Source organism: Mus musculus, chromosome 4 (assembly GCF_000001635.26).
Source record: "Mus musculus strain C57BL/6J chromosome 4, GRCm38.p6 C57BL/6J".
NCBI lineage: Eukaryota > Metazoa > Chordata > Mammalia > Rodentia > Muridae > Mus > Mus musculus.
This window is the reverse complement of record NC_000070.6, coordinates 126,908,599-126,932,617: the sequence shown is the minus strand read 5'-3', so window position 1 is coordinate 126,932,617 and position 24,019 is coordinate 126,908,599. Positions and strand designations below refer to the sequence as shown.

At 36.2% G+C, this 24,019-nt stretch overlaps 1 protein-coding gene across 5 annotated transcripts in view; it reads left to right on the top strand.

The window, feature by feature from the left end:
* Window positions 1–24,019, top strand: part of Zmym4 (zinc finger, MYM-type 4) — a 107,559-nt gene that overhangs the window by 36,760 nt on the left and 46,780 nt on the right. For all 5 annotated transcript variants that reach the window (NM_001357201.2, NM_001379530.1, NM_001114399.2 and 2 more), the window contains exons 3-9: window positions 6,595–7,116; window positions 8,988–9,049; window positions 9,384–9,554; window positions 16,953–17,037; window positions 17,291–17,546; window positions 21,334–21,508; window positions 21,616–21,828. In NM_001357201.2, the coding sequence (NP_001344130.1) occupies window positions 6,595–7,116; window positions 8,988–9,049; window positions 9,384–9,554; window positions 16,953–17,037; window positions 17,291–17,546; window positions 21,334–21,508; window positions 21,616–21,828 (1,484 nt within the window). The remainder of the gene's footprint in view (window positions 1–6,594; window positions 7,117–8,987; window positions 9,050–9,383; window positions 9,555–16,952; window positions 17,038–17,290; window positions 17,547–21,333; window positions 21,509–21,615; window positions 21,829–24,019) is intronic.

Genomic DNA, 24,019 nt, shown 5'->3' with positions numbered 1-24,019 from the left:
CCATCCCTCATCCTGCACATTTTTTTGTTTGTTTGTTTGTTTTTGGTTTTTGTTGTTGTTTTTTTGTTGTTGTTTTTTGTTTTGAGACAGGGTTTCTCTGTGTAGCCCTGGCTGTCCTGGAACTCACTCTGTAGACCAGGCTGGCCTCGAACTCAGAAATTCGCCTGCCTCTGCCTCCCAAGTGCTGGGATTAAAGGCGTGCGCCACCAAGCCCAGCTATCCTGCACATTTTTACTGTTAATTGGTGTGTACTTTTTCAGGGATTTGAAGGAAGGCTCATAGCCGTCTAACTCTAGTGCCAGGCGTTCTGAATGATGCCCACTTTTGACCTCTTTGGCATTAAGCACCTACATTGTGGCTTACAGCCATCCATAACTCTTAATTTCAGAGGATCAATTGATGCCTTCTGACTTCTGGGTACCAGGCACTTACATGGTGTGTATGTGTGTGTGTGCAGGTAAAACACTCATATAGAAAATACAGATAAGCCTAAAATCTTAACAATTTTCATGAAAATAATCAGTGTCTCTTTTATGTGTTGAATCTAGAGCCTGGCTTTCTTAATTTAGAGAACAGTTCCATTGAAGAGTTATCTGTAGAGTTCTCAGGGTCTTTCTTTTAGTCTGTTTGGGGATCACTAGCTACAGCACTCATTTTTGCAGTAATAACATATTTTGTTAAGGCAGTTACTTTTAGTTTTGCCAATTGTCTTAGTTTGGGCTTTATTGTGTGAAGAGACACCATGACCAAGGCAACTCTTATAAAGGTAAATATAGCTGGGTGGTGGTGGCGCACAACTTTGATCCCAGCACTTGGGAGGCAGAGGCAGGCAGATTTCTGAGTTTGAGGCCAACCTGATCTACAAAGTGAGTTCCAGGACAGCCAGGGCCACACAGAGAGTTTCTGTCTCGAAAAAAAAAAAAAAAAAGGTAAACATTTCATTGGAGTTGGCTTAAAGATTCAGGGGTTCTGTTCATTATCATGGCAGGAAGCATCCGGGCAGATGTGATGCTGTAGAAAGAGCTGAGAGTTCTACATCTTGATCCAGTGACAGCCAAGAGAAGAGACTGACTTCCAGACAGCTAGGAGAAGGCTCTCAAAGCTCACTCCCACAATGACACACTTCCTCCAATAAGGCCACACCAACTCCAACAAGGCCATACCTCCTAATAGTGGTACTCCCTGGGCCAAGCATATTCAAACCACCATACTAATATCGTTAACCAGTTTTCAGTCTTCATTTGATTAGTTATATTGGTATTTGTTATGTCATTTTTCTCCTTTTCTTATTGGATATTCTATCTTCCCCACTTCCACACTAGGAATTGAGCATAGCCAGCCTGTAACTGTTTCATCTTGGTGCCCTTTCTGATTTCTTTCTGTCAATTGTAAATGTTGAAGTAACCCAGGATCTCTCCTTTTTAATCAGTAATAAATAAACTTACTGGATAATTTTACCTAGTATCCTGAATTGTAAAGTATCATCTCTTCAAAATTTTTTGGAGTTAGTTGTAGTTAGTTCCAAATTTCTTATTATTTGGCAAGTATTTCATCTTTAGTTATAGACTAATGTATTCACCTACCTTCTTGATATCTCCAATTGAAGATATAGAAAAAAGACATAAAAATGAAACATTATTTATCCCGTTTTGATTCCGCCCCCATCTTAAGAAATGACAAAGAAAAAAAAGGGGGGGGGGGCTGGATAGATGGTTCAGTGGTTAAGAGCATTGGCTGCTCTTCCAAAGGTCCTGAGTTTACCTCTTAATTGTTCTCAAGCATGTAATGTCTTTTTTCTGGGCCTTTCTGCTTTGTTCTCTTTTTCCCTGCCATGGTATCAGGTGGCTAGCCTGACCCAGGACATTTTTTGGAGGAATATCTTAAATATGCATTTGGTGGGTAGGCCAAATCCTATCTTCACAGTCAGCTTTTTTTAGAGTAGAATAACGCATGACAGTCTCCCTAATACTATCCATACCCAAAAGGCATTTGAGTTTCTGTAAGACTGAGTCCAGTGGTCAGAAGGAGGGACTAGAGAGATTGGAGAGCTTAGAGATAAAGAGATTGTTTTGAAAGCGGAGAGTATAGAAAGGTTAGCGGTTAGGAATTTTTCAGATCATTTGCTTGTGTGGTTGCAGAAATTGTCACATTCTGAGACTTTGGAAATCAAGTGTGCCATTTTCTGGCCATTGGGACTAATCATTTAGTTTGAACTGAGGCCAAGCCTTATTGAAGTTAACAGTAATCCTTCTATTTAGGCCTTTTTTTTTTTCTTTTTTTTTTCTACCAATGCCATTTTCAGGGGCTGCTTTTGCTTTGTACCTGACAGTGTGTATGTGAGTATAGATGTTCATGGTCCTCTTTGTGCATGTGGAGCTCAGAGGGCAAATTTTGGGAGTGTGTTTTCACCTTGTGTTGTAGATTAAACTTAGGCTTGTAGGGCAAGTGCTCTACCCATTACACAATTTTACTGATTGTGCATTCAAACTTTTTTTTCCTTTGTCAGTAGGACTTGGGAATTTAAAAAATATGTTGGGAATTTATTTTTTATTAAAAAATAAAAAAGGTTTATTCAGCTGGATGGTGGAGGCACACTCTTCTAAATGCCAGTACTTGGAATGCAAAAGCAGTCGGATCTCTCTGTTCAAGGCTAACCTGGTCTACAAAGTGAGTTCTAGGATAGCCTAGGCTACATAAAGAAACCCTATCTTGCAAAACCAAAATGAGGGAAAAAAAGAGAGAGAGAGAAAGAAGAAGAAAAGGTTCACTTCATATCCTTGGCTGGCCTAAACCCAAACACATCCACCTACTAAGGGCTTAGAGATCCACCTTATTTTTAACGTAGCTAGTAATAGTCTATTTTTGGTATAAGTACTGTAATTTGCTTCACTGGTGAAAAGAGACACTGTCTACAGTATGTCTATCCACCCACCCATTTATTGACAGAGAATTAAGTACCTCACTCTGTCCTCAAACTAACTTTCAGTTTGCATCCATTCTTATCACAGTATTTAACTATAATGGTTGGAAAATATTCTTTCTGAGAATTAAACATTACATATTTTGGGCTTTCCAAAGCCATATATGATCTCTGCCACAAACCTCTATATTTCATGGCTTTGGGTTATAGTTTGCTATCTTTGTCCTGAGCATTCTTGTTTTACTGCCAATCTGTATGTAGCTCATTGTATCACTTATTAATATTTTCTTTATTGACTATTGGTCTCTCCCTGTCTGTGGAATGTTTGTTAAGTTCTTGCTTTTGTATGTACGTGGTTGTTTCTTTGTTGCCCTTTGTGATACAGTGCAGTGAAGACATTTTTTTTTTTTTTTTTAGATTTATTTATTTATTATATGTAAGTACACTGTAGCTGTCCTCAGACACTCCAGAAGAGGGCGTCAGATCTTGTTACAGATGGTTGTGAGCCACCATGTGGTTGCTGGGATTTGAACTCCGGACCTTCGGAAGAGCAGTCGGGTGCTCTTACCCACTGAGCCATCTCACCAGCCCCCAGTGAAGACATTTTAACCAGCTGATCCTTTGTCTTTTGTTTGGGTTTTCTTTATTAGTGTGTGTAGTTAGATTTTTTTTTTTTTTTGTATTTTTATACTGAATTTTTTGTCATTAAAAATACTTGTTTTTATCTTTTGATTTAATAACTGTAACATGGGTTCTCTTACTTTTCTTTTAATGTTTGATCTTAGATATTATAACCTGAAGTTATTTCCATGTGAGTTGTATGTCAGGTTTTTCTGAGTGGCTGCTTCTTTCCACCATAATCCTTGACTGTTAATGTAAATAGATAACAAAAGTTGCTTGCAATATTACTTGTTAGTATTGCTTTCTTATCTACTATAGAACTTAAGTTGGTGACATCATAATGTACATTTCACACATGCAACAGTTAGAAAGTAGCCAGTACATGGTTTGTTAATAATGATTAAATGCTGAACAGAGGAGATGCTTAGGCTTATAAGCTGTTTATGGGCTGGTAGAATGCTATGTTGTGTACCTTGTGTACAAATCTCTTAATATGAATTTTAAGTAATTGGAAATGTCTGTAGTGTTGCTTGTCTTGTGCGGTCTTTCAGTCCCTTCCTGTCTTTACTATATACCGTGAGAAAGTAGGCATGTGCACTCCTTAAGCATGCATTTCCTCTAAGATTCCAGCATCCGATTCAGGTGCTTGCCTTTGACCTTGGCATTTGGGAGGCAGAGACGAGGCAGATCTTTTGAGTTCAACGTTACCCAGGCAGATCTTTTGAGTTCAACGTTACCCTGGTCTACAGAACTAGTTCTGGGATAACCAGGTCCACACAGGAAAAAAACTCTATCTTCAAAAAGCAAAACAAAACAAAGCAACCACCCCCCACAAAAGCCAGAAGAGAAACAAAACAAAACAAAAAGATTTTTTAGCATGTTTTACCTTGCATTGTGTCATATCATTTTTAACTTTTTTTATTATTTAAAAAAACAAAGCAGGGTTTCTCTCTATATAGTCCTGACTATTCTGGAACACTGTATGTGTACCAGGCTGACCTCAAACTTCCAGATCCTTCCTGCCTCTGCCTCTTGAGTTCCTGGCACTAAGATTTAGTTATAAAATTTTATGTGTATGGGTTCTTCTATTGCATGCATATGATTGCCTAGTGCCTACAGAGGCTAGAATGAAGTATCAGATCCTGGAAGTGGAGTGTGAGTCACCACATATGTCCTGGTAGCTGACATACGCTCTCTGCCAGAGCATTGAGTGTTCTTAACTGGAAAGCATACAAGGAGGATTTTCCAGTTTTCTATTTTTCACATTAATCAGCAAGCATTATAATGATGTAAAAATATAAGTTCTTTTTCTCCTTCCTGGTTTTGACTTCATTATTAGCTCCAATATTATTTTTTTATTCTTACTGTTTGTAGGTTGTTTCCCTACCACTACCACCACCACCATTTTTGTAGCTCTGTAAGTCACAGCAGCCATTTTCAGAGTTTTCACCATTTTGTGATTATAAACTAGTGGGCAATACTTATTTATCACAGATTGTGCTGTGAGTGGAAGCATCTCTCCTTTAGAGACTGGGAACTGTGGAAGGTCTCACAGGATATGGAATAACTTACAATTTAGAATGATGTCTTTGGAGAGGGGAACTTGAAGGAAACTTTTATTTGGACTCTACATAGTTAAGTCTTGATAATAAATAAATATTAGATTATAGATCCAGGTTAAACAGCCAGTCACAAACTTTTTTGAGCTGATTAAACAAATATGTTATTACTATTTTCTGTCTTTCCTGTACTTTGTTTTTAATAAGTATTGGCCTACTCTTGAACCAATTAAATGTGGTGTAGGCATAGGATTTGATAGAATATAGTTACTTTGTAGTTACGTAGATTTTGTGCACTGAAATGTACAGGTAGAGATTTGGACACTTAGAATTAGGTGCTGAATAGAAGAAATGGATTTTAGAGAAATGAAATATTACAGTTGATAGAACTTATTCATGGGAGAGTTGAAATAATTCTTTTTAATAATTGCTAGTTTGTGAATCATTTAATCAAGTGATGGAAACATAGGAACTGCAGTGAGGAAATGAATTTGAGCTTAGAGACACTATAGTGGGGTTTCTTAGGGAAGGAGAGATATTGAAAGTGGGTACCTAACTCTACCTTGGGATTTATTTTTATTTTATATGTATGGGTTTTGTTTTGGTTTTGCCTGCATATATATCTGTGCATTCAGAAGAGAATGTCAGATCCCCTTGGAACTAGAGTTATAGAGGGTTGTTAACCACCGTGTGGGTGGCAGAAAAGTCAGTAGTCTTAGCCTGAGCCGACTCTCTAGCCCCACTAAATCTTATCATGGGAGAAAAGAGTAAGTTAAGGTTTGGGCATAACTAAAAAAGAACAAAGTAGGTAAGGCTTTTAAAAAACAAGTTTGTGAAGGAAAAGTGAATCTTTGTTTTATAATAGGACAGATTTGAGTATGTAGTTATGAAGGCTAGCAGGATAGCTAAAGTCATTTTGATGTTTACATATTTAGCCTAGAAAACCTTAACTTTATTAAATCTGTGTTAGTGTTAGTGCAGAGAAACTGGGATTCTGGGACTAAAGACCTATTACATTATAGTGAGTGTTTTGGTCTTAACCCTGCAGAACACACACACTACGAAGATTATAATTAGCATTTTTATAAATCTTTGCGTTTATTAATTTGTGAGTGTCTCTTTACACATAACTGTCACTAAGCCTCACCACAAATTAATTTCTAAGGTGAGTATTAGATTGTTTTTTATATAGAGCAAGAATTTTGTGCTTTGTAATTTTAACACAAATAGGTCTGATTCTGAAGTTGGTGGTGCTCTTTTCTCTATATCATCTTGTCTCCTTTCTAACCTGAAGTCTTTTAAATTTAGGCTCCTGTTCCCTTAAGTGTCAGATAGGGATAATCTCATCAGAAGTGTTAAATGAATAATAATATTGTAATATTGCCTATATTTTGTTTGACAAAGGAAATACATATGATTAAATGGAAGACAGACCTTATAACTGCGGTCATCCTCAGCCCTGTTATTTGTCTAAACAGTTTCTTACTTTTTAAGGTGGTGTCATGGATACAGAAATGTCTGAAGATACAGACCACAACTTAACTCCCACCCTTGCCAGCATGTCTTATGGAATGCCGAATCAAACAGGATCTGAAAATTCATTGCTGGATGAAGATGATTATTTTTTGAACTCTGGGGATCTTGCAGGAATTCCAGTCGTTAGTAGTGACAATGAGGATGAACAGGATTGTAGTTCAAAGGACAACCTTGTTTCTTCAGTTCACACTGATGGTAGTTTGGAAGTAGAGAGAAGAGCTGCTCATCAGGAATCAGACAATGAAAATGAAATACAAATTCAAAATCAGTTAAAAAAAGACTTTCCTAAACAGTTTGATCAGGTTTCTGTCTTTAAATCAATACGAAAAGATTTTTGTTTAGTGAGAGAAAACAGCAAAGAGACATTTTCTGGAAAGGAGAAAAATAGAGACCTAACTTATCATGAACGTGAAAAACGGTTGGATAAACCCCATAAAGGTTTGGATTCAAGGTTGAAAAGCAGTTTTTTTGATAAAGCAGGTAATAATTGTTGGAATAGAATTATAAAACATAATAACAAAGTACCAGTAATAGCGCTTTTATTGATCTTAAGTTAAGTACAAATAGTTTTAAGCTCCTTGTAAGCTCTGTTTTACTTTCTCTTATTCTGCAAAGTGATTGAATTTTTCCTCATAACATTTCATTGTTATATAAATGGTTGAAAAATATCTCTAAGTCATAATTTTTCCCCTTCTTGGCTTGCAATATTTTGATGAGAAGGCAAGATACTTGCATCACCTGTTCCATTTCTTTGGTTGAACATCAGACTCTGAAGTTGGAATTAGCATCTTTGTGCTGGAAACACTGGTTTAAATTGCTATCCCACCTGTTAGTTTAAACCAGGGAGTTGCAATGAATTACCCCCACTGTTTTAGGAGTTCATTAAGTTCCTTTTGATTCTCTTTACACGATGCACCCTGTACTCTAGCTCCAGTTCTGTTCTTGAATATATCACACATTTCTTGTGTGCTTTCCTTTCTTGCTGTTTCATTGGTATGCCAATTTTTTTCTCTGTGCATATATACACTTGTAAAATTATTTCTTATTCAATGAAGCATAATTCATAAATCTTTCCTACTTTATAGTTATTCCTAAGGATATTCTCTTTGCTTATATTTTCACAGAACTCTATTTTATGCCTTATTATTTATAGTATTTGTTGCCTTGTTTTGTTCCTATTTTTGACAGCTGGATTGTATCTTACTCTTCTTTGTATTCTTGGGACCTAGGCTTTTACAACAAGATTGTAATCCTCTCCCAAATGTTAAATTGATGTTTAGAAAAGCAGATGCACTGTGTCAATCCATGTATTTCTCTTCAGAAAATCCTAGGAAAAATGTATTTTAGAAAGAGGGAACCAGTATAGTGAAGAAGAGCAACGGTTGAGTATGTGTTATATACAAGGCTGTGCAAGGGCATAGTTTATTTCTAACATGTTATTATAGATATAATTTATATACATATATATATGTGTGTGTGCGTATACACACACATACATATATATACACATACATATATATATAAATAAATAAATTAATAAATTAATTAATTAATATCTCTTAATGGATATTGACACTTTTGGAGTCTTTCCAAAGGAGCATAATATCTAGTAGTAGAAGGGACAAGACAAGGTAGAGAGTAGAGGTGCTAATGAAGAGTTGACTAGCCCAAGATTGAATGTGTAAGATAAGATAGTGTAAGAAGAGTTTGTCATGGGGCACTGTAATATTTAAGTAACTGAAGTGTTAAAGTGATTGCTTTTTTCACATTTGAGAGAGACAAGCTGGCCTGGAGTTCTCTGCACTTCTGCCTTGTCTCTTCAGTGTTTTAACTAACAGGTATGAGCCACCATACCTAGCCTAACTCTGCCATGCCCCTCACCCTCCAGAGTGCTTGGTATTAGACTTTGGATCTTTGTGCATGCTAGACAAGTCCCCTACCACTGAGCCACATTCCTAACTCACAGGACATTCTTGGGAGAGACTTAGTGAATAAGGAATGTTTTTCTATAGAGCTGGGTTTTGAACTGAGCAGAGTCTGTAAACTATAAATATTGGGATAGACAGCAAAGACCTGGTGAACTTAGTAAAACTTCAAATGAGAACAGTTTTCAGAGCATAGTAGATCAAGTCAGCACTCTTTATGAGCGAGGAAAGGTGTGTAGTAAGGCTGAATGGTAAGGGAGACCAAGTTGTGAGGAACTTTGAGTGAAACTTTTTTGGGTTCTTTGGAACCTAGTTAGAACATCTTTGTTAGAATAGAGAGATGATTTCAAATTAGCCTTTTAGGTCATTCTTTATGAGACTTGTTATTCATATACATGTGTTTGTTTGTTTGTTTTCTTTCAATAGCTAATCAAGTTGAAGAAACATTACATACTCATTTACCACAAAACCCAGAAACAAACTTTAGGGTAAGTTTTCAGTGTGTATGTAGATTGCTGTTAACTGTGGCAAGTGTCAAAAGTTGTCTTTATGTCACTTTTCAAAATTCTGCTTGTGTTAGACAGAGCACTGATTTTTTTTTTAAACTATTATTTGCATAATGACATCTTGGGAGATATTCTAAAAAGCCTCGGATCTTAGGTTCTTTGTTTGCATTATTTAGACCATGAGCTTTTAGGCATAGGGACACTAACATATGTCCATTCAGAGTTCATTTCCAATGAGCTTTACTTTGGTTATTAACCCTGAAGAGGAATAATTTTTAAATTTGAATATTTATTAATCCTTTATATTGTGTTTTAGGACTCCAGCTACCCATTTGCCAGTAAAGAATCCATTGGTTCGGAACTGGGGAATTCGTTTGCATCAAATATTAGAATTAAAGAAGAACCTTTGGATGATGAGTATGACAGAGCAGTGGCGCCTCAGCAGGGACTACTAGACAGAGTTAAAGACGAACCTGACAATGCTCAAGTAAACACCTCACCCCTCCTGCCTCCTTCTGTTTCACAACGAGCTTACTCAGTTGAGACAGGACGTGCTTAAAGTGAAATAGTTTATTGACAGGATGAAAAGAATCTGTGATTGAAGCAACTTGAATTGTTTTGCAAGGCTGTAGCAGAAATTACATGAAAATGTTTCTGAAGGGGAGTAGAGGCTTATAATCCTTGTCTTTTCACAGTGTGGCTTTTGTGGGCATTTTAGAGCAGGTTTGAGAGGTTGCTGAGTCTCTGAGGTTTCAGCAGTGCAGTTGAAGAGCTAGGAGGGTGGCACCTGGGCTTGTAGAGTGACTTAATTCATAGATGCAGCTAAGCCTTTGCAGTTACTTCTAATGAAGTACAGGTTAGGTACGCAGTTAACTCCTTCAGGAGGGCTAATGGACAGAACTATCTTTGAAAGGGTTAATTGATTGAATTAGTTTGTTAGAATTGGTCAGTTTATTAGAAAGGAGGCCTTGGTGAGTGATTCTTGATTCCGTGTTTGAGATATTTGGGTAGTAAGATCAAGGGTATGGCTGTGCTGTTTCAGGGCTGCTCTGGAAGTCAGTTAGGAATCCTGCAACAGAAATCCTACACTCAGTTAAGTTACCAGACAGTTGATGGCATTGGAGTATCTGGATTGGAAGAAAGAAGCTGCGCTGCGGGCTGTAGTTACTGTGAAATGTAGGAAGGGATTTAAACAATGAATATATAATAGTAATTTTTTTAAAGGTAGTCTGTATTTTGTTCATATTTAGAGAGTGAAAAATAAAAATAACACAAATTAGCTGTTTCTAGGAAATAGTATCTAATTTTAGGAAGCCTATCTTTTCTTTTTTTTTTTTTTTAATTCTAGGGAATTTGTGAATGAGGCATGTATGGAAGAGAAATTTTATTTAGCCATCTTCAAGCAGGGTTTCTCAACATCAGTACCACTGATATTTAGAGCAAGACCATTCTTTGTTATGAGGCCGTGTTCTGCTAGTCATAGGCTCTCTAGCATCCTTGGTTCTATACTATACTTGGTTCTGATTGCAGCTCTCTCTTTCTCTAGTTGTAACAGTCAGAAATATTTTCAGACACTGCCAGGTATTCCTGGGAGCAAAATCATTTACTGTAGAAAACCACTGGTTTAGATGAAAGAGAGAAGAGTAGGTGACTATAGAGTGTAAGAGAGAAAAGCAGGTGGCTTGTGAAATGAGCTGACACATAATTACCTTTCAGAAATGGTGTTTATTGGGAGAGAGCATTGTAACCACAGGAGCCATGTAAGGTTGGAAAACATTCAAAAGTAAAAACACAGTATATCAGAAACAGCATAATAGGGCCTTAAAGGAAAAGAAAGACTTCCCTTTAAAATCTGGAGAGGAGCTTCATTAAGGAAGGATAGCTTAAAAGTAGGAGTAAGAGAAATAGCTTCCATGATGTGATAAAGGGGGAAACTTAGATAAAAGAACCTTCAGAGAAATATCCCAACAAAAGAAAATCTGTGGTTTTTATATCTTTTAATGGGGCAGCAGGAAGTTTTATACTATATGATTTAGTTCAGCATAGCATATATGTGTGTGGGGTGTCAACAAAGACAGTAGAAGGAATATGAAACTATGTCAGGGGTGGTAAATTAAGTATAGTTTGTAGAAAGAAGAGAAGTGGAAATCTTGGGTATCTGAGTTCAGTTTAATGGCCTGATTGCCAGGGAAAATTCATGTGGCCATGTGTTTCTGTGATGATTATGTGTGTCTTTGTTCAGGGGAGATCTCTATCTCTCCATACTTCCCCTATGAACATTGAACTTTCCTAAGAAATCATTATGCTGGTAGAGTACTCTTTCTTTCCTATATGATGCATTGAATTTTTCTCATGATAAAGCCTAAAGCTGATAAGTAAGTGGGGTTTAGAAAGCATTGGGAAAGTTATTACTATTGTTTTGTTTTTTTTTTTTTTTCTAAGCAGAACTTTCAGTGTTTAGAGAAGATCGATAGGATGGAATGGATAGCAATGCCTGTATTTTATACACTTACTGAAAGTTATAAAATATGTTACAAAATTCTAAATATCAAGTTTATAATACTTACCGGAAAGAATTTCCTCAGGCGTACTACTTATTTGTTTGGTCTCCTGAGTAGACAGTACTATGGGTAGATCCTGGTATAAATACAGGATCACAGAGTAGTCTTCATCCTGTCTACACAAGAGAGCAACCCCAGCACATGAGTGGCTAGAGGTAGATTTCTGTTGTCAGTCATATTGATCCTGTTATCTGCAATATCAAACATTTGGTAGTTCTAGAAGTCCTCCAAGGGAGGAGACTGTTTTTTTCCCTTTCACTCTCTTCTTTCCCTTCCTTCCTACATTGTACTCCCTACTTGCTCCATGCTTCTTTGTACCTCTCCCTGATCACTGGAAATCTAGATTTCTTGCTTTTTCAGTACTATGTAACAGTTTATTAATTTTACTCTTTCTCCATAGACCAATAGTAAGAGTTACAAAGTATTATTTATTTGATGTAACAAATTGTACTCATAAAATACTGACAGCTCATGACTCTGATCATCAGTTAATAGTGATTTCTCCCAGTGCTTAACTTTGAGGTATTGCTTTCAGTGTGCTTTTTACAGTTTAAGATGGTCTTCATCCAAAACACTAGGATGCTGAAATGCCTACATTTGTGTCTCACTGCTAATCCATTGCTTTTAGTCACTTGTCATTCACCTTGCTTCTGTTAGCTGGCAAACCATTCTCTGGTTTTTCAGTTTCATTCATTCTAATTCCATTGCATTTTTCTATAGTGTTTTCTGTAGTTTAAAAACTAGTTGATGCTGTTTTTAATGTACTGTATTGTTTCATCCTCGTAACAGTTGTGTGTGTGTGTTTGTGTGTGTGGTCTAAAGTAATATAACTTTCATAGATTAATTTAGTTATTCAAGGCTGTATGGCCAGGAAAGAATCAGTCTATTTTATAATCTAGTTTTATTTTCATTAGATTATCTTTCTGTAACTAATTTTTTTTTAAATGTTTAGGTAAGGCTTTCAAATTGAAATTCTTTAGGAGAGACAAAGTCCTCTTTTTCTATCTTTTCCATAGAATCTGAAAGTTAGATGTCACTAATGTTGAAATCTTCTTCTTTTTTCTTCTTTTCTGCTCATAGTAATAAAAAAAAAAAAGAACTAATTTGTAGTCTTCTATTGGAATAAATGAAAATGGGAAAGCAAATTGCCTAATTAGTCTAGTAATGATTCATAGACTCTTTGAAAGTAATGTAGCCATGTAAATGTTGGATTTACCTTTAGTTATATTGTTTATTTGGCCATAGAGGATGTTTGTTTTCAATGTCGTTGCCCTGTGGTATTTATAAGGCCTTCCTTTGTGTTCAGCAAGGAAAAGATCTGAAGTTATTCTGACCTCTGGTTTTTAGTTAGTTTTATTTTGTTTTGTTTTTGAAAACTTTGGGGTTGTCAGGTATTTATTTTTCATAAGTCATGATTTAAGAGTCATTGTAGGAGACAGACAAACCAAGCATTTCTGCCTTGAAGATGTTGTAAGCATCTTATACAGAATACTTAAGACTTCTCTCCTCTCCCTGCTACCATGAATAATACATACCAATGACTTAAATAAGTCTCTTACGTTTGGGAATTGCTATCACAGAATAAGAAAAGCAGACTAGAGATATGCCAGGTGTGGTAGTGCATGCTTTTAATCCCAACATTTAGATAAAGTCAGGCAGATCTCTGTGAGTTAGAGGGCAGCCTGATTTACTTATTAAGTTCCATCCCATCCAGGGCTATGCAATGAGATTCTGCCTTTAAAATAAGAGTATGTATCACCAACACTGCTACTTTTACTATCAGATTCCACATGATATGTCACATAGTTGATGATACATTTCTTTTTTTTTTTTTAAAGATTTATTTATTTATTATATGTAAGTACACTGTAGCTGTCTTCAGACACACCAGAAGAGGGCGTTAGATCTCATTACGGATGGTTGTGAGCCACCATGTTGTTGCTGGGATTTGAACTCAGGACCTTTGGAAGAGCAGTCAGTGCTCTTACCTGCTGAGCCATCTCACCAGCCCAATATATTTCTTACATATACTCTGTTCATTGTGTCAAAGAAATAGCTGTGCTAGACCAAATTCTGAATTTAAAAACAAAATTCTGGGAACCTTGTGTAGTTACAAACATAATACAGATAATTACATTATTATTAATACAGCATCAGTACTTAACTGTTGTTGGATTTTTGGCCAAAAACATGCAAATTTATTTTATAGGAAATAAAGAAGATAAGGTAATACAGTTGGGGAATAAATTAATTACTTTTTTAGAGAATTAATAAAGCTTGTGATAATTGAGTGGAAATGTAGGTAAAATAATAATTATAGAAATGACAGTACTAGTTCTATGTCAGTTTCCCATTTGAGAGCCACTATTCCCAGTAGCAACTAAAAAGTAATCGTAAACTAAAAGATAACTTGAATGAACTGATGAGCTCTCTCTCTCTCTCTCTCTCTCTCTTTTTTAATGTGAGAAGTGAAAATAACGTCAACTATTCCTAAAGTAAAATACAGGTTTGATGAACATAATGGTAATTCAGTTCTGATATTTTGAGGAGTAGGTAAACACATACACACATACTGTATGTACATACTTTTAAACGTATATAGAAAAGTTCAGTGGAAAACAGTTTGGTTAAACATTGTATAGCTTCATCAGAATAGTGTGGTACAAGATTAATCAGGATGATCATAATATAAAATATATAACCCATGATAGACATTTTCCCACAATTTGGTGTATTCCTGGGAAGAAGAAAAAAATTTCTCCCTAGAAAATTTCTCCCTAGGGGACTTTTGGGATAGCATTTGAAATGTAAATGAAAAAATATCTTAATAAAAGAATTAAAAAAAAATCTATTTAGTGAAAGAAAATTTCCCAGTCCCAAATGGATCTAACCCAGCACTAGCAAATTATCAGTGGCTGGTCAAATCTCATCCACCTTATGTTTAAGCCTGTTGTTCAACCATTACTCTTACAAATAAAGTTTTATTAGAACTTGGTCATGTTCATTTATTTACATGTTGTCTGTGAGTGCTTTTGCTCTACCAGGGCAGAGTTGGGCAGTTGTGAGAGAGATCAGACCATATGGCTTCCAAAGTCAAAAATATTTACTATCTGGCCCTTTGCAGATAAAGTTTGCTGATCCCTGGATTAAAGGACTGTATTATAAACAGTGAAACCACTTCCTTATTATTTTTTTTATGGAAGTAAAACTTTGTAAGAGATAGAAGAAATCACAAAGGTAAAGATTGTCAGAATTTTGGCATAAGTGGAAACCTTAGTACATAAAAATTCTAACTCTAAAGAAATGTTAATAAATGCTACTGAGGTTAATATTGTCATCATATTGCACTTGTATGTGAACATTAAAAATATGTGCATGTTAAAGCAACTAGGAAAACACTTTTAATTGAGAATAGTTTTGTTTGAGAACTGGGCATGGTACCATACATCATTATTGCCAGCACTCGGGGGGAAAAGGCAGGTGGATTTCTGAGTTTGAGGCCAGCCTGGTCTACAGAGTGAGTTCCAGGACAGCCAGGGCTACACACAGAAACCATGTCTCGAAAAACCAAAAGAAACCAAAACATAAATTACAGCTTTATTTCGACAAAACCAATTTCATCATGTCTCAAAAACCTTTATAATGGATCTCGTAACCTAGTGATCCTACTTTAAGAATTAAAGATATTCATGGTGGCATTTCACTGAGAAAACTGAATATGTGCAAATAACTGTTACAGCAGTGCCACACATGAATGTGTTAGTGACTGAGGCAAAAGGTAGAAAAAAAAAATCAATAATGCCTATCTTGCTTTTATTTGAAGCTGTGTTGTGTTAGCCATCGAGTTTTACATACATTTTCTTTTTAAAGTACTCAAATTAGTCATTTTAGTAGTACTCACCTGTGATCCCAGTACTTTGGAGGCAGCAGGATTCTGGAGTTTGGGCTTTGTCTGGTCTCTTTGTCAAGTACTAGGCCATTTATGGTTGTACATTGAAACTCTGTCTCAAAAACAAAAAAAAAAAAAAAAACACCAAAGAAAGAAAATTACTGTGTTAAAATACTATTATAATTGCAGAAGGTTTAGGCAGTTTTCCTTTTGTACCTAAGTCTAGGTACATATTTCATGTCAGCTTCAGCTGCTTAATTTGATATGCCACTATGTATATATAATAAATATCAATATTGCTCAAGGTTGTATAGTATATTAATATTTCCACCACCAAAAGGGAGTAAGTATGTCTGAGACACCCAGTATTCTAAGAATAATTGGTCTCTAGTATTTTACAAGCTTTGTTGTGATAAATATCTCAAAAAAAAACTTACTGAATTCATAGTTGAGCAATATAATTGTAAGATAAAGAACAGCCCTGAAAACTCTGATGTGTGTTGGCTGTGTCTGACTTAAAATGTTTACTTGCATTTAAAACTCATTTAAGGCTGGAGAGTTGGCTCAGTGGTTAAGAGCATACTTGAGAGGACCTGTGGTTGTTTCTCAGCACCTACATATAGTGGTGCTTGTAATCCTTACTGAATTCATAGTTGAATTTCCAGGGATTCAGGGTCCTCTTTTGATCTCCATGGGCACCAGCCATGCATGTGCTACACACACACATTTAGTAGGCAAAAACTCATATATGTAAATAAATAAATTTAAATTTTTGTCCTTGTAAGTCATTTAATACAGTTTTTCAAGTGTTTGTTCGGAATTCTCAGACTACCCAGACATCTGGTTCTTGCACTCAAGTCTTATAAATGCTGGAATTTAGCCACTAGATATTATTTGGAGTAATATGAAGGAATACAAAAAATTGAAATGAGAAGAACATGAATTCATAAGAAAAATTTATTTATAGTAATTAACTGTAAAGAAACTAACTTTTCTTTGACTAGAGAAAGGAAAAGACTGGAAAGAAATATACTGGAGTCCCAGAGGCCCATTTGAGGTGATAGAGGGGGTGGTAGATTTTTGTTTATTTCTCCTTATTTAAATGTTCTATTGTGATTATGTATTACTTTTATAATAAACAGAAATTTAAAATATTGTAATAGTAAAGAAGAGTTTCAAAAATAACTTAGAAATACCTGGTAGCACGCCAGGCTGTTTTGGAAGCTAACACTCATTTATTCTTCTTTCCTCCTAGCATATACTAGTTTATTTTGCCCTTATTGTTAAGTCTAGTTTGTTTACTGTTTCATATTTCATTATTTCTTATTAATGTTAATACTGTGAACATTTTCTACCTCTATATAGCAATAATAAAATGTCTTGGTTTCTTGAAGGATTTGTTAATTTCTCTGTATTTATTTTTTCTTTTTTAAAGGAGTATAGTCATGGCCAACAGCAAAAAACTCAAGAGGGGGAACTGAAAATTAGTGCTGTGTTTTCAGTCAGTGGCAGTCCTCTTGGTAAGAATCAGACCTGAATGAATGAATTGTATTTATTCTGGCCAACATCAATGAGAGGCCATTTCTACTTGGGTAAATAAAATAGGGTGTCCTCTGTTCATTTAGAATCCTTTATGTTGTATATTCCATAATTAATACTGGGTTCCAAAGTAGCTATAGAAGAGAAAGTACAGATGCATAAAATATAAAATTAAAAAGTAAAATTTTTTGCTTTGAATGTTCTTTTCTTTCTTTCTTTTTTTTTTTTTTAAAGCTCCACAGTTGACTACTGGCTTTCAGCCTTCTCTGGCATCACCTGGCATGAATAAAATGCTTCCTTCAGTTCCAGCCACAGCTGTTCGAGTTTCTTGCTCTGGTTGTAAAAAAATCCTCCAGAAGGGGCAGACTGCTTATCAGAGGAAAGGGTCTACTCAGCTTTTCTGCTCTACCCTGTGCCTCACGGGATACACAGTTCCACCTGCCCGCCCACCGCCTCCCCTCACCAAGAAGACTTGTTCAAGTTGCTCAAAGTATAGCAGAGTTCTAAATTATCTTTTGTTTCTTTATTTCTTTTAATGCTTGTTTCTTAACCTGTGTATTATTACTTGCATTTCAACTTTGCTGTAGGTTTTTCTTGTAAAACAAAACAACAGTTAAAAAAAAAAAAAAACATTTAGTGCCCCATGTTGCTGCTTTCCATTTTTCTGGGAAGTACTCAATCTCTTTTAGCTCAACAAGTGATTTTTAAACCAATTCCTTCATATTTTTTAGTTAAGATTTCTTACATTCTACTAGTCTAGCACTGAAGCACTTTTCCAATAATTTTTCTGTGTAGCACACTGGCTGTTCTGGAATTCACTGAGTTACACCAGCCTGGCCTTGAGCTCATCTAGATGAGCCTGGGTCTGCCTCCCGCGTGCTGGGTTTAAAGGTGTGCGCCACGGCCATCCTGCTCTGCATTGTGTATGTACCATGTGTGAGCTTGGTGCCTTCAGGGGCCAGGAGTGGTAATGCATACTGTTAATTCCAACACTTGAGAAGCAGAGGCAGGTGGATCTTTTGAGTAGGAGGTCTACAGAGTGAGTTCCAGGACTGCCAGGGCTACACAGAGAAACCTTCTTGAGGAAAACAAAAAGAACTAAACCAAAGGAACCCCCCACCCACCGTCCCAATTCTGAGTTTATGTAAAGTATTGTTATAGCGAAAGTGACAACTGAGCAACTTTAGCCATTTCACCATGAAGATATACTTTAAAGCATTATATAAGTAAATATACAGTATTACCTGTCAGTGTTAAACAAAAATAATGTAGCAGTATATACTTTGTTGGGTTTACAACTATTAGTCTAATGGATACCTAATATTATTTATTGAATTATTTAATGACCTTAAATTTAGAGAAAAGCTATTAGTATTATAGCTACTAGTATTATGACTTAGGTAAGGTGACTATTAAATTGATTTTCCCGTACTTTTTTGGCTAAATTAATGTACCTAAAGCAGAGTTCTTTATTTCTACTGTTTTGTGATTTTAAAAATGAATACTTAGCTGTATTGTCTAAGCTTTTATATTTTAGTGCATGCACTATTAGGTTACTTTATGATTTGAGTTAGATTGAAAACTATGATTATTTTAGCTTTCTAGCTTGCTGTTTTATTGTGAAAAAGTTTGGATGGTTGATGTAATAGCTTTACTTGTTCATCTTTAACCATCTTAAGAATCAGGGATTTCTGAGACACCACTGATACTTTTTTCCCCATGAGAACCATAGATACATCTATAAAGATTTTTCATTTTTATCAATATAAGCTCACATAATTGTACAGAAATGTATCACCTTTCATGTATATATTCATAATAGTATGCTGATAGGGGAGGTCATGTGCGTACTCTGTATGCACATGTATATAGGTATATGTACATACATGCACATGAATATGAAAGACAGAGGATAACCTTATCCTCAGGAATATCAGGAATGCTATATGCCTTCTTTAAGACTAGACATCACGGGGGCTGGTGAGATGGCTCAGTTGGTAAGAGTACCCGACTGCTCTTCCAAAAGTCCAGAGTTCAAATCCCAGCGACCACATGGTGGCTCACAACCATCTGTAACGAGATCTGACTTCCTCTTCTGGAGTGTCTGAAGACAGCTACAGTGTACTTACATATAATAAATGAATAAATCTTAAAAAAAAAGACTAGACATCACTAATTCATTGACTTGGAGTTTAGCACTTACTCTAGACTGACTGGGATTTGCCTTAGGGATCCTTCTGGCTCTCTTAGGTATCCTCCAGTTTCAAGGATTCTCCTGTCTGGTCTTTTCTAGCATTGGTATTACAAGTGCTTATCACCATACCTGGTTGTCTTTATTTGGGTTCTAGGAATTGAACATAGGTCCTTATGCTGTCAAGGTTATACTTTACTGGCTGAACTGTATCCCAGCTACACCTTTTGGATGGATGGATATATATATATATGTGTGTGTGTATATATATATATATATATACATACACATATATATGTGTGTGTATATGTATATATATGCATATATGTGCACATATATGCACACATATATACATACACACATGTATGTATGTGTATTCGTATATATTACATTTTTGCATATGTATTAATTTTATATACACTTCTTATATTTTTTTTGTCCTTTGGTGGTTATTGCTGAGTTATCTGAAGACACATTATTTTTCTATACATGTCAGAAATAAGTGTTTAAGGGGCTGGAATGGTGACTCAGCAGTTAAGAGTACTTCTTGCTCTTTCAGAGGCCTTTAGTTCCGAGGACCCACATCATGCATCATAACCATTTGTAACTTCAGTTCCAGAGAATCCAATGCCTTCTAGTCTCCTCAGTACCAGGCATGCATATAGAGCATATATGTACCCAGAAGCAGATGTTCTTATAAATAAATCTTTAAAAGGATACCTAAAATTCAATGTTTGTGTTTTTCCCTCATCCATCAGGATTTCCAGTTTCACCTGTTCTCACTATTTTATCCCCTCATTCATTTATTCTTGTGTCCATTTTTTCTCTTTACTTTTCCGTTTCCTCTTTCTGTTACTTGGTAGCACTGTTTATTTACTTGCTTGTCTCCCCCTCCTCCTTCTTTTTTGGCTCTTTCGAGACAGGGTTTCTCTGTGTAGCCCTGGCTGTCCTGGAACTCACTCTGAAGATGAAGCTGGCCTCGAACTCAGAAATCCGCCTGCCTCTGCCTCCCAAGTGCTGGGATTAAAGGCGTGAGCCACCACTGCCCGGTTGGGATTCATTCTTCTTTGTCTTCATTACTGATGCTTACATATTAAATTTTTTAGATGTGGACATCTAGATTTTTTTATAGCGATGCTTAAATATGTATCACACAGGACTAGGTAAATAGCTTATTTATAAAAATGATTGCCTTTTGAGCACGTAAGTTTAGATGCTCAGTACTGGGAAGGCAAAGAGTAGTAGATCCCTGTAGGTCAGTGGGGCACCTACTGTTTACTCTTTGAATTCCAGGTTCAGGGAGACCCTGTCTTGGAGGTTTGTAAGATGATTCAGTGAGTAAAGACTTAGTACCTGAATTCATTCCTGGAAGCCACAAGTTGTCGTCTGACATGCAGACATACAGACATACAAGATAAATAAACATGAAAGAGAAAAAAAGACAGAAAGAACAACACACCCCCCCCCACTGCAATACACACCACAAATGTATACGTGTACACTCACAAATTTAAACAGCTGTACACATGTACACCAACAAATTTAAGTTGCAATCTCTCCTGGGGGCTGGAGAGATTTAGTGGTTGAGAGCATTGATTAGTCTTTCAGAGGACCCTTGTGGTAGCTTATAGCCATCTAACTCCACTTCCAGGTGATTCAACTCCTTCTTCTGTTCCTTGACTGCACCAGAAACCCAAGTGGTGCACGGGCATTCATGTATGCAAAGTACTCATACACATAAAATTACAAATGTTTTTTTTTTTTTAAAGATTTATTTATTTATTTATTATATGTAAGTACACTGTAGCTGTCCTCAGACACTCCAGAAGAGGGAGTCAGATCTCGTTACGGATGGTTGTGAGCCACCATGTGGTTGCTGGGATTTGAACTTTGGACCTTCGGAAGAGCAGTCGGGTGCTCTTACCCACTGAGCCATCTCACCAGCCCCCAAAATTACAAATGTTTTAATTTTAAAAAGTTGCAATGCCCTTTATTATCAGCCTAGTTTTATTTGGTTCCTTTAATATACCAAGAGGGTGGTAAATGTAATATCCTGTGACTAATTTCATCTCTGTTATCATTTTAGAGACATTTTAAATCCAAAGGATGTGATCAGTGCCCAGTTTGAAAATAGTACCACCAGTAAGGATTTTTGCAGTCAATCATGCTTGTCAACATATGAACTGAAAAAAAAGCCCATTGTTACCATAAACACAAATAGCATTTCAACCAAATGCAGCATGTGCCAGAAGAACGCTGTCGTAAGTCACCTCTTTACTGTACACGAATGAGTAAGTTTCATGCTTATGCTTAAAGAACAATGCTTAGTTCTTTGTTTAATGTTTTGATTGTATTTTGTAATTCTTAGATTCGACATGAAGTTAATTACCAGAACGTGGTTCATAAGCTCTGCAGTGATGCCTGTTTTTCGAAGTTTCGCTCTGCTAACAACCTCACTATGAACTGTTGTGAGAACTGTGGGGGTTACTGTTATAGTGGCTCTGGACAGTGCCATGTGCTGCAAATTGAGGGGCAGTCTAAGAAGTTTTGTAGTTCAATGTGTGTCACCTCATACAAGCAGGTATTTGATCTTTTAAATCTTGATTTATCTTCATTTCAGGGGAGTTGAAACCTTGGGTAGGATTATTTTTGAAGCAGTTTAAAATAATGAGATAAGTATTTGGTTAAGTTTTTGTATGCATTAGGCATTTGTCAAATGTTCTGAAATAGAGTTCTATATGTCCCAGTTTCTGTACATGCATTACGGAATGCATCTTTTAGCCGAATAGTGGTAGTGCACACTGTTATCCCAGCACACAGGAGACAAAGGGAGGCAGATCTCTGCAAGTTTGTTTGAGGCAGCCATAGTTACACAGGGAAACCCTGTCCCCCAAAACTAGTAAGAAATGCATCTTTTAGGCTGGGTGGTGGTGGCGCACGCCTTTAATCCCAGCACTTGGGAGGCAGAGACAGGCGGATTTCTGAGTTCATTTCTGAGGTCGAGGCCAGCCTGGTCTACAAAGTGAAACCCTGTCTCGAAAAACCAAAAAAAAAGAATGCATCTTTTTAGGATTTGGCTTTGTTTTGTTGAGACAGGGTCTCACTATGGAGTCATGTCTTCCTGGAATTTGTCATATGACCCAGGCTAATCTTGAACTGCCCTTTTGCCTTTGCTTACCACGGGCAGGAATCATCTGCATTTAATGTCATTCCTGGCTAGGGCGTGGCTTTTATTTCAGATGTGATTTGTGTTTTTGAATAGTAATTTTTAAGTGACCCAAACATACAGCAGAATTATATTTCCTAGGAATATCCATTCTTTTTAATGTGTAGCCTTCTGATCTTTCAAATATAGTTTGGTTTTTATATTTGTTCTTCAGCAAAAAGGTTCAGATTCATGTATGTCTGTGCGTGTGTGTGTGTGTGTATATACACACACACACATATACACACATACATACATATACATACATACACATGCTCACACATATATTTTCTTGCAAATGGAACCACATAATTATAGTTGTAGAAAATAAAAATCTTAGTAGAGTGAAGAGAATTTTCTTCCTTAACCAGAAGAAATGAGGGCTATTCATTACTTTGTAAATTAGAAATTTGCAGAGAATAAACTGGAGAAACTCTATGATAAGAATCTTCTATGCTATTTGGTTTTTTTGGTCCACATCTCACCAGTAAATTTTGGTTATATATTAGTTTCATAATTGGTTACCCTAAACAGTGGTTCTCAGCCTAAGGAGCATGACCCATTGGTAGGTGGAATAACTCTGTTACAGAGGTAGTTTAATACCATTGGAAAACAGATTTTACATTATGATCCTTAGCAGTAGTGAAATTACAGTTCTGAATAGGAATGAAAGCAATGTTGTCAGGTGTGGTGGCGCACGCCTTTAATCCCAGCACTCAGGAGGCAGAGGCAGGTGTATTTCTGAGTTCGAGGCCAGCCTGGTCTACAGAGTGAGTTCCAGGACAGCCAGGGCTATACAGAGAAACCCTGTCTCGAAAAACCAAAAAACAAACAAACAAACAAAGCAATGTTATGGTTGGGAGTCATCACAACATGAGCAACTGTATTAAAGGGTTGCAGCATTAGGAAGGTTAAGAACCACTGTCCTAGGGGATGGTAAATACTTTTTATATTTTACAGTGGCTTCCTATTTTATTTCATTTGCTGATCTGACTGTTTTCTTTTAATACATAGTGAATTTTGTATATAGGCCACTAAAACCAGTGAATAGTGCCAGTTAGGTTTTACTGTTATTGCATTCAATTATTTTGCTGTTGGGGAAGGGGTATTTTTGCTTTGTTTTGAGAGTTAGGCTCTCACCATGTAGCACTGGATGGCCTGGGACTCACTGTAGAAATTCAGCATTTTTAAAATTATTGGTGATTTCTAATTTTTGAAAGGGTTTAGCCTTAACGCATAATATATACTTGTTTTTTCTCACAAATGAAAAATAATTTAATATTTTTTAAAGGCTATTCTTTTCCTGATATTTTATCAGATACTAAAAGTTGAGGCTTCATAAAAAGAGAAATAGAATAAAACATAATTTTAAATTGGGTTTTTAATTTTAATTTTGAAAGTTTACTTTTCATGTATTAAAATATGCTGTGTTAAGGACATGTTTCTCAGGTCCCTACTCTCAGTCTTCCAGAAGTACAAGGACCTGGCATGGTGATGCACATCTTTATTTCTAAGAATTTGGGAATTAGAGGAAAGCAGGTCCCTGAGCTGGAGGCCAGTTTGGTTC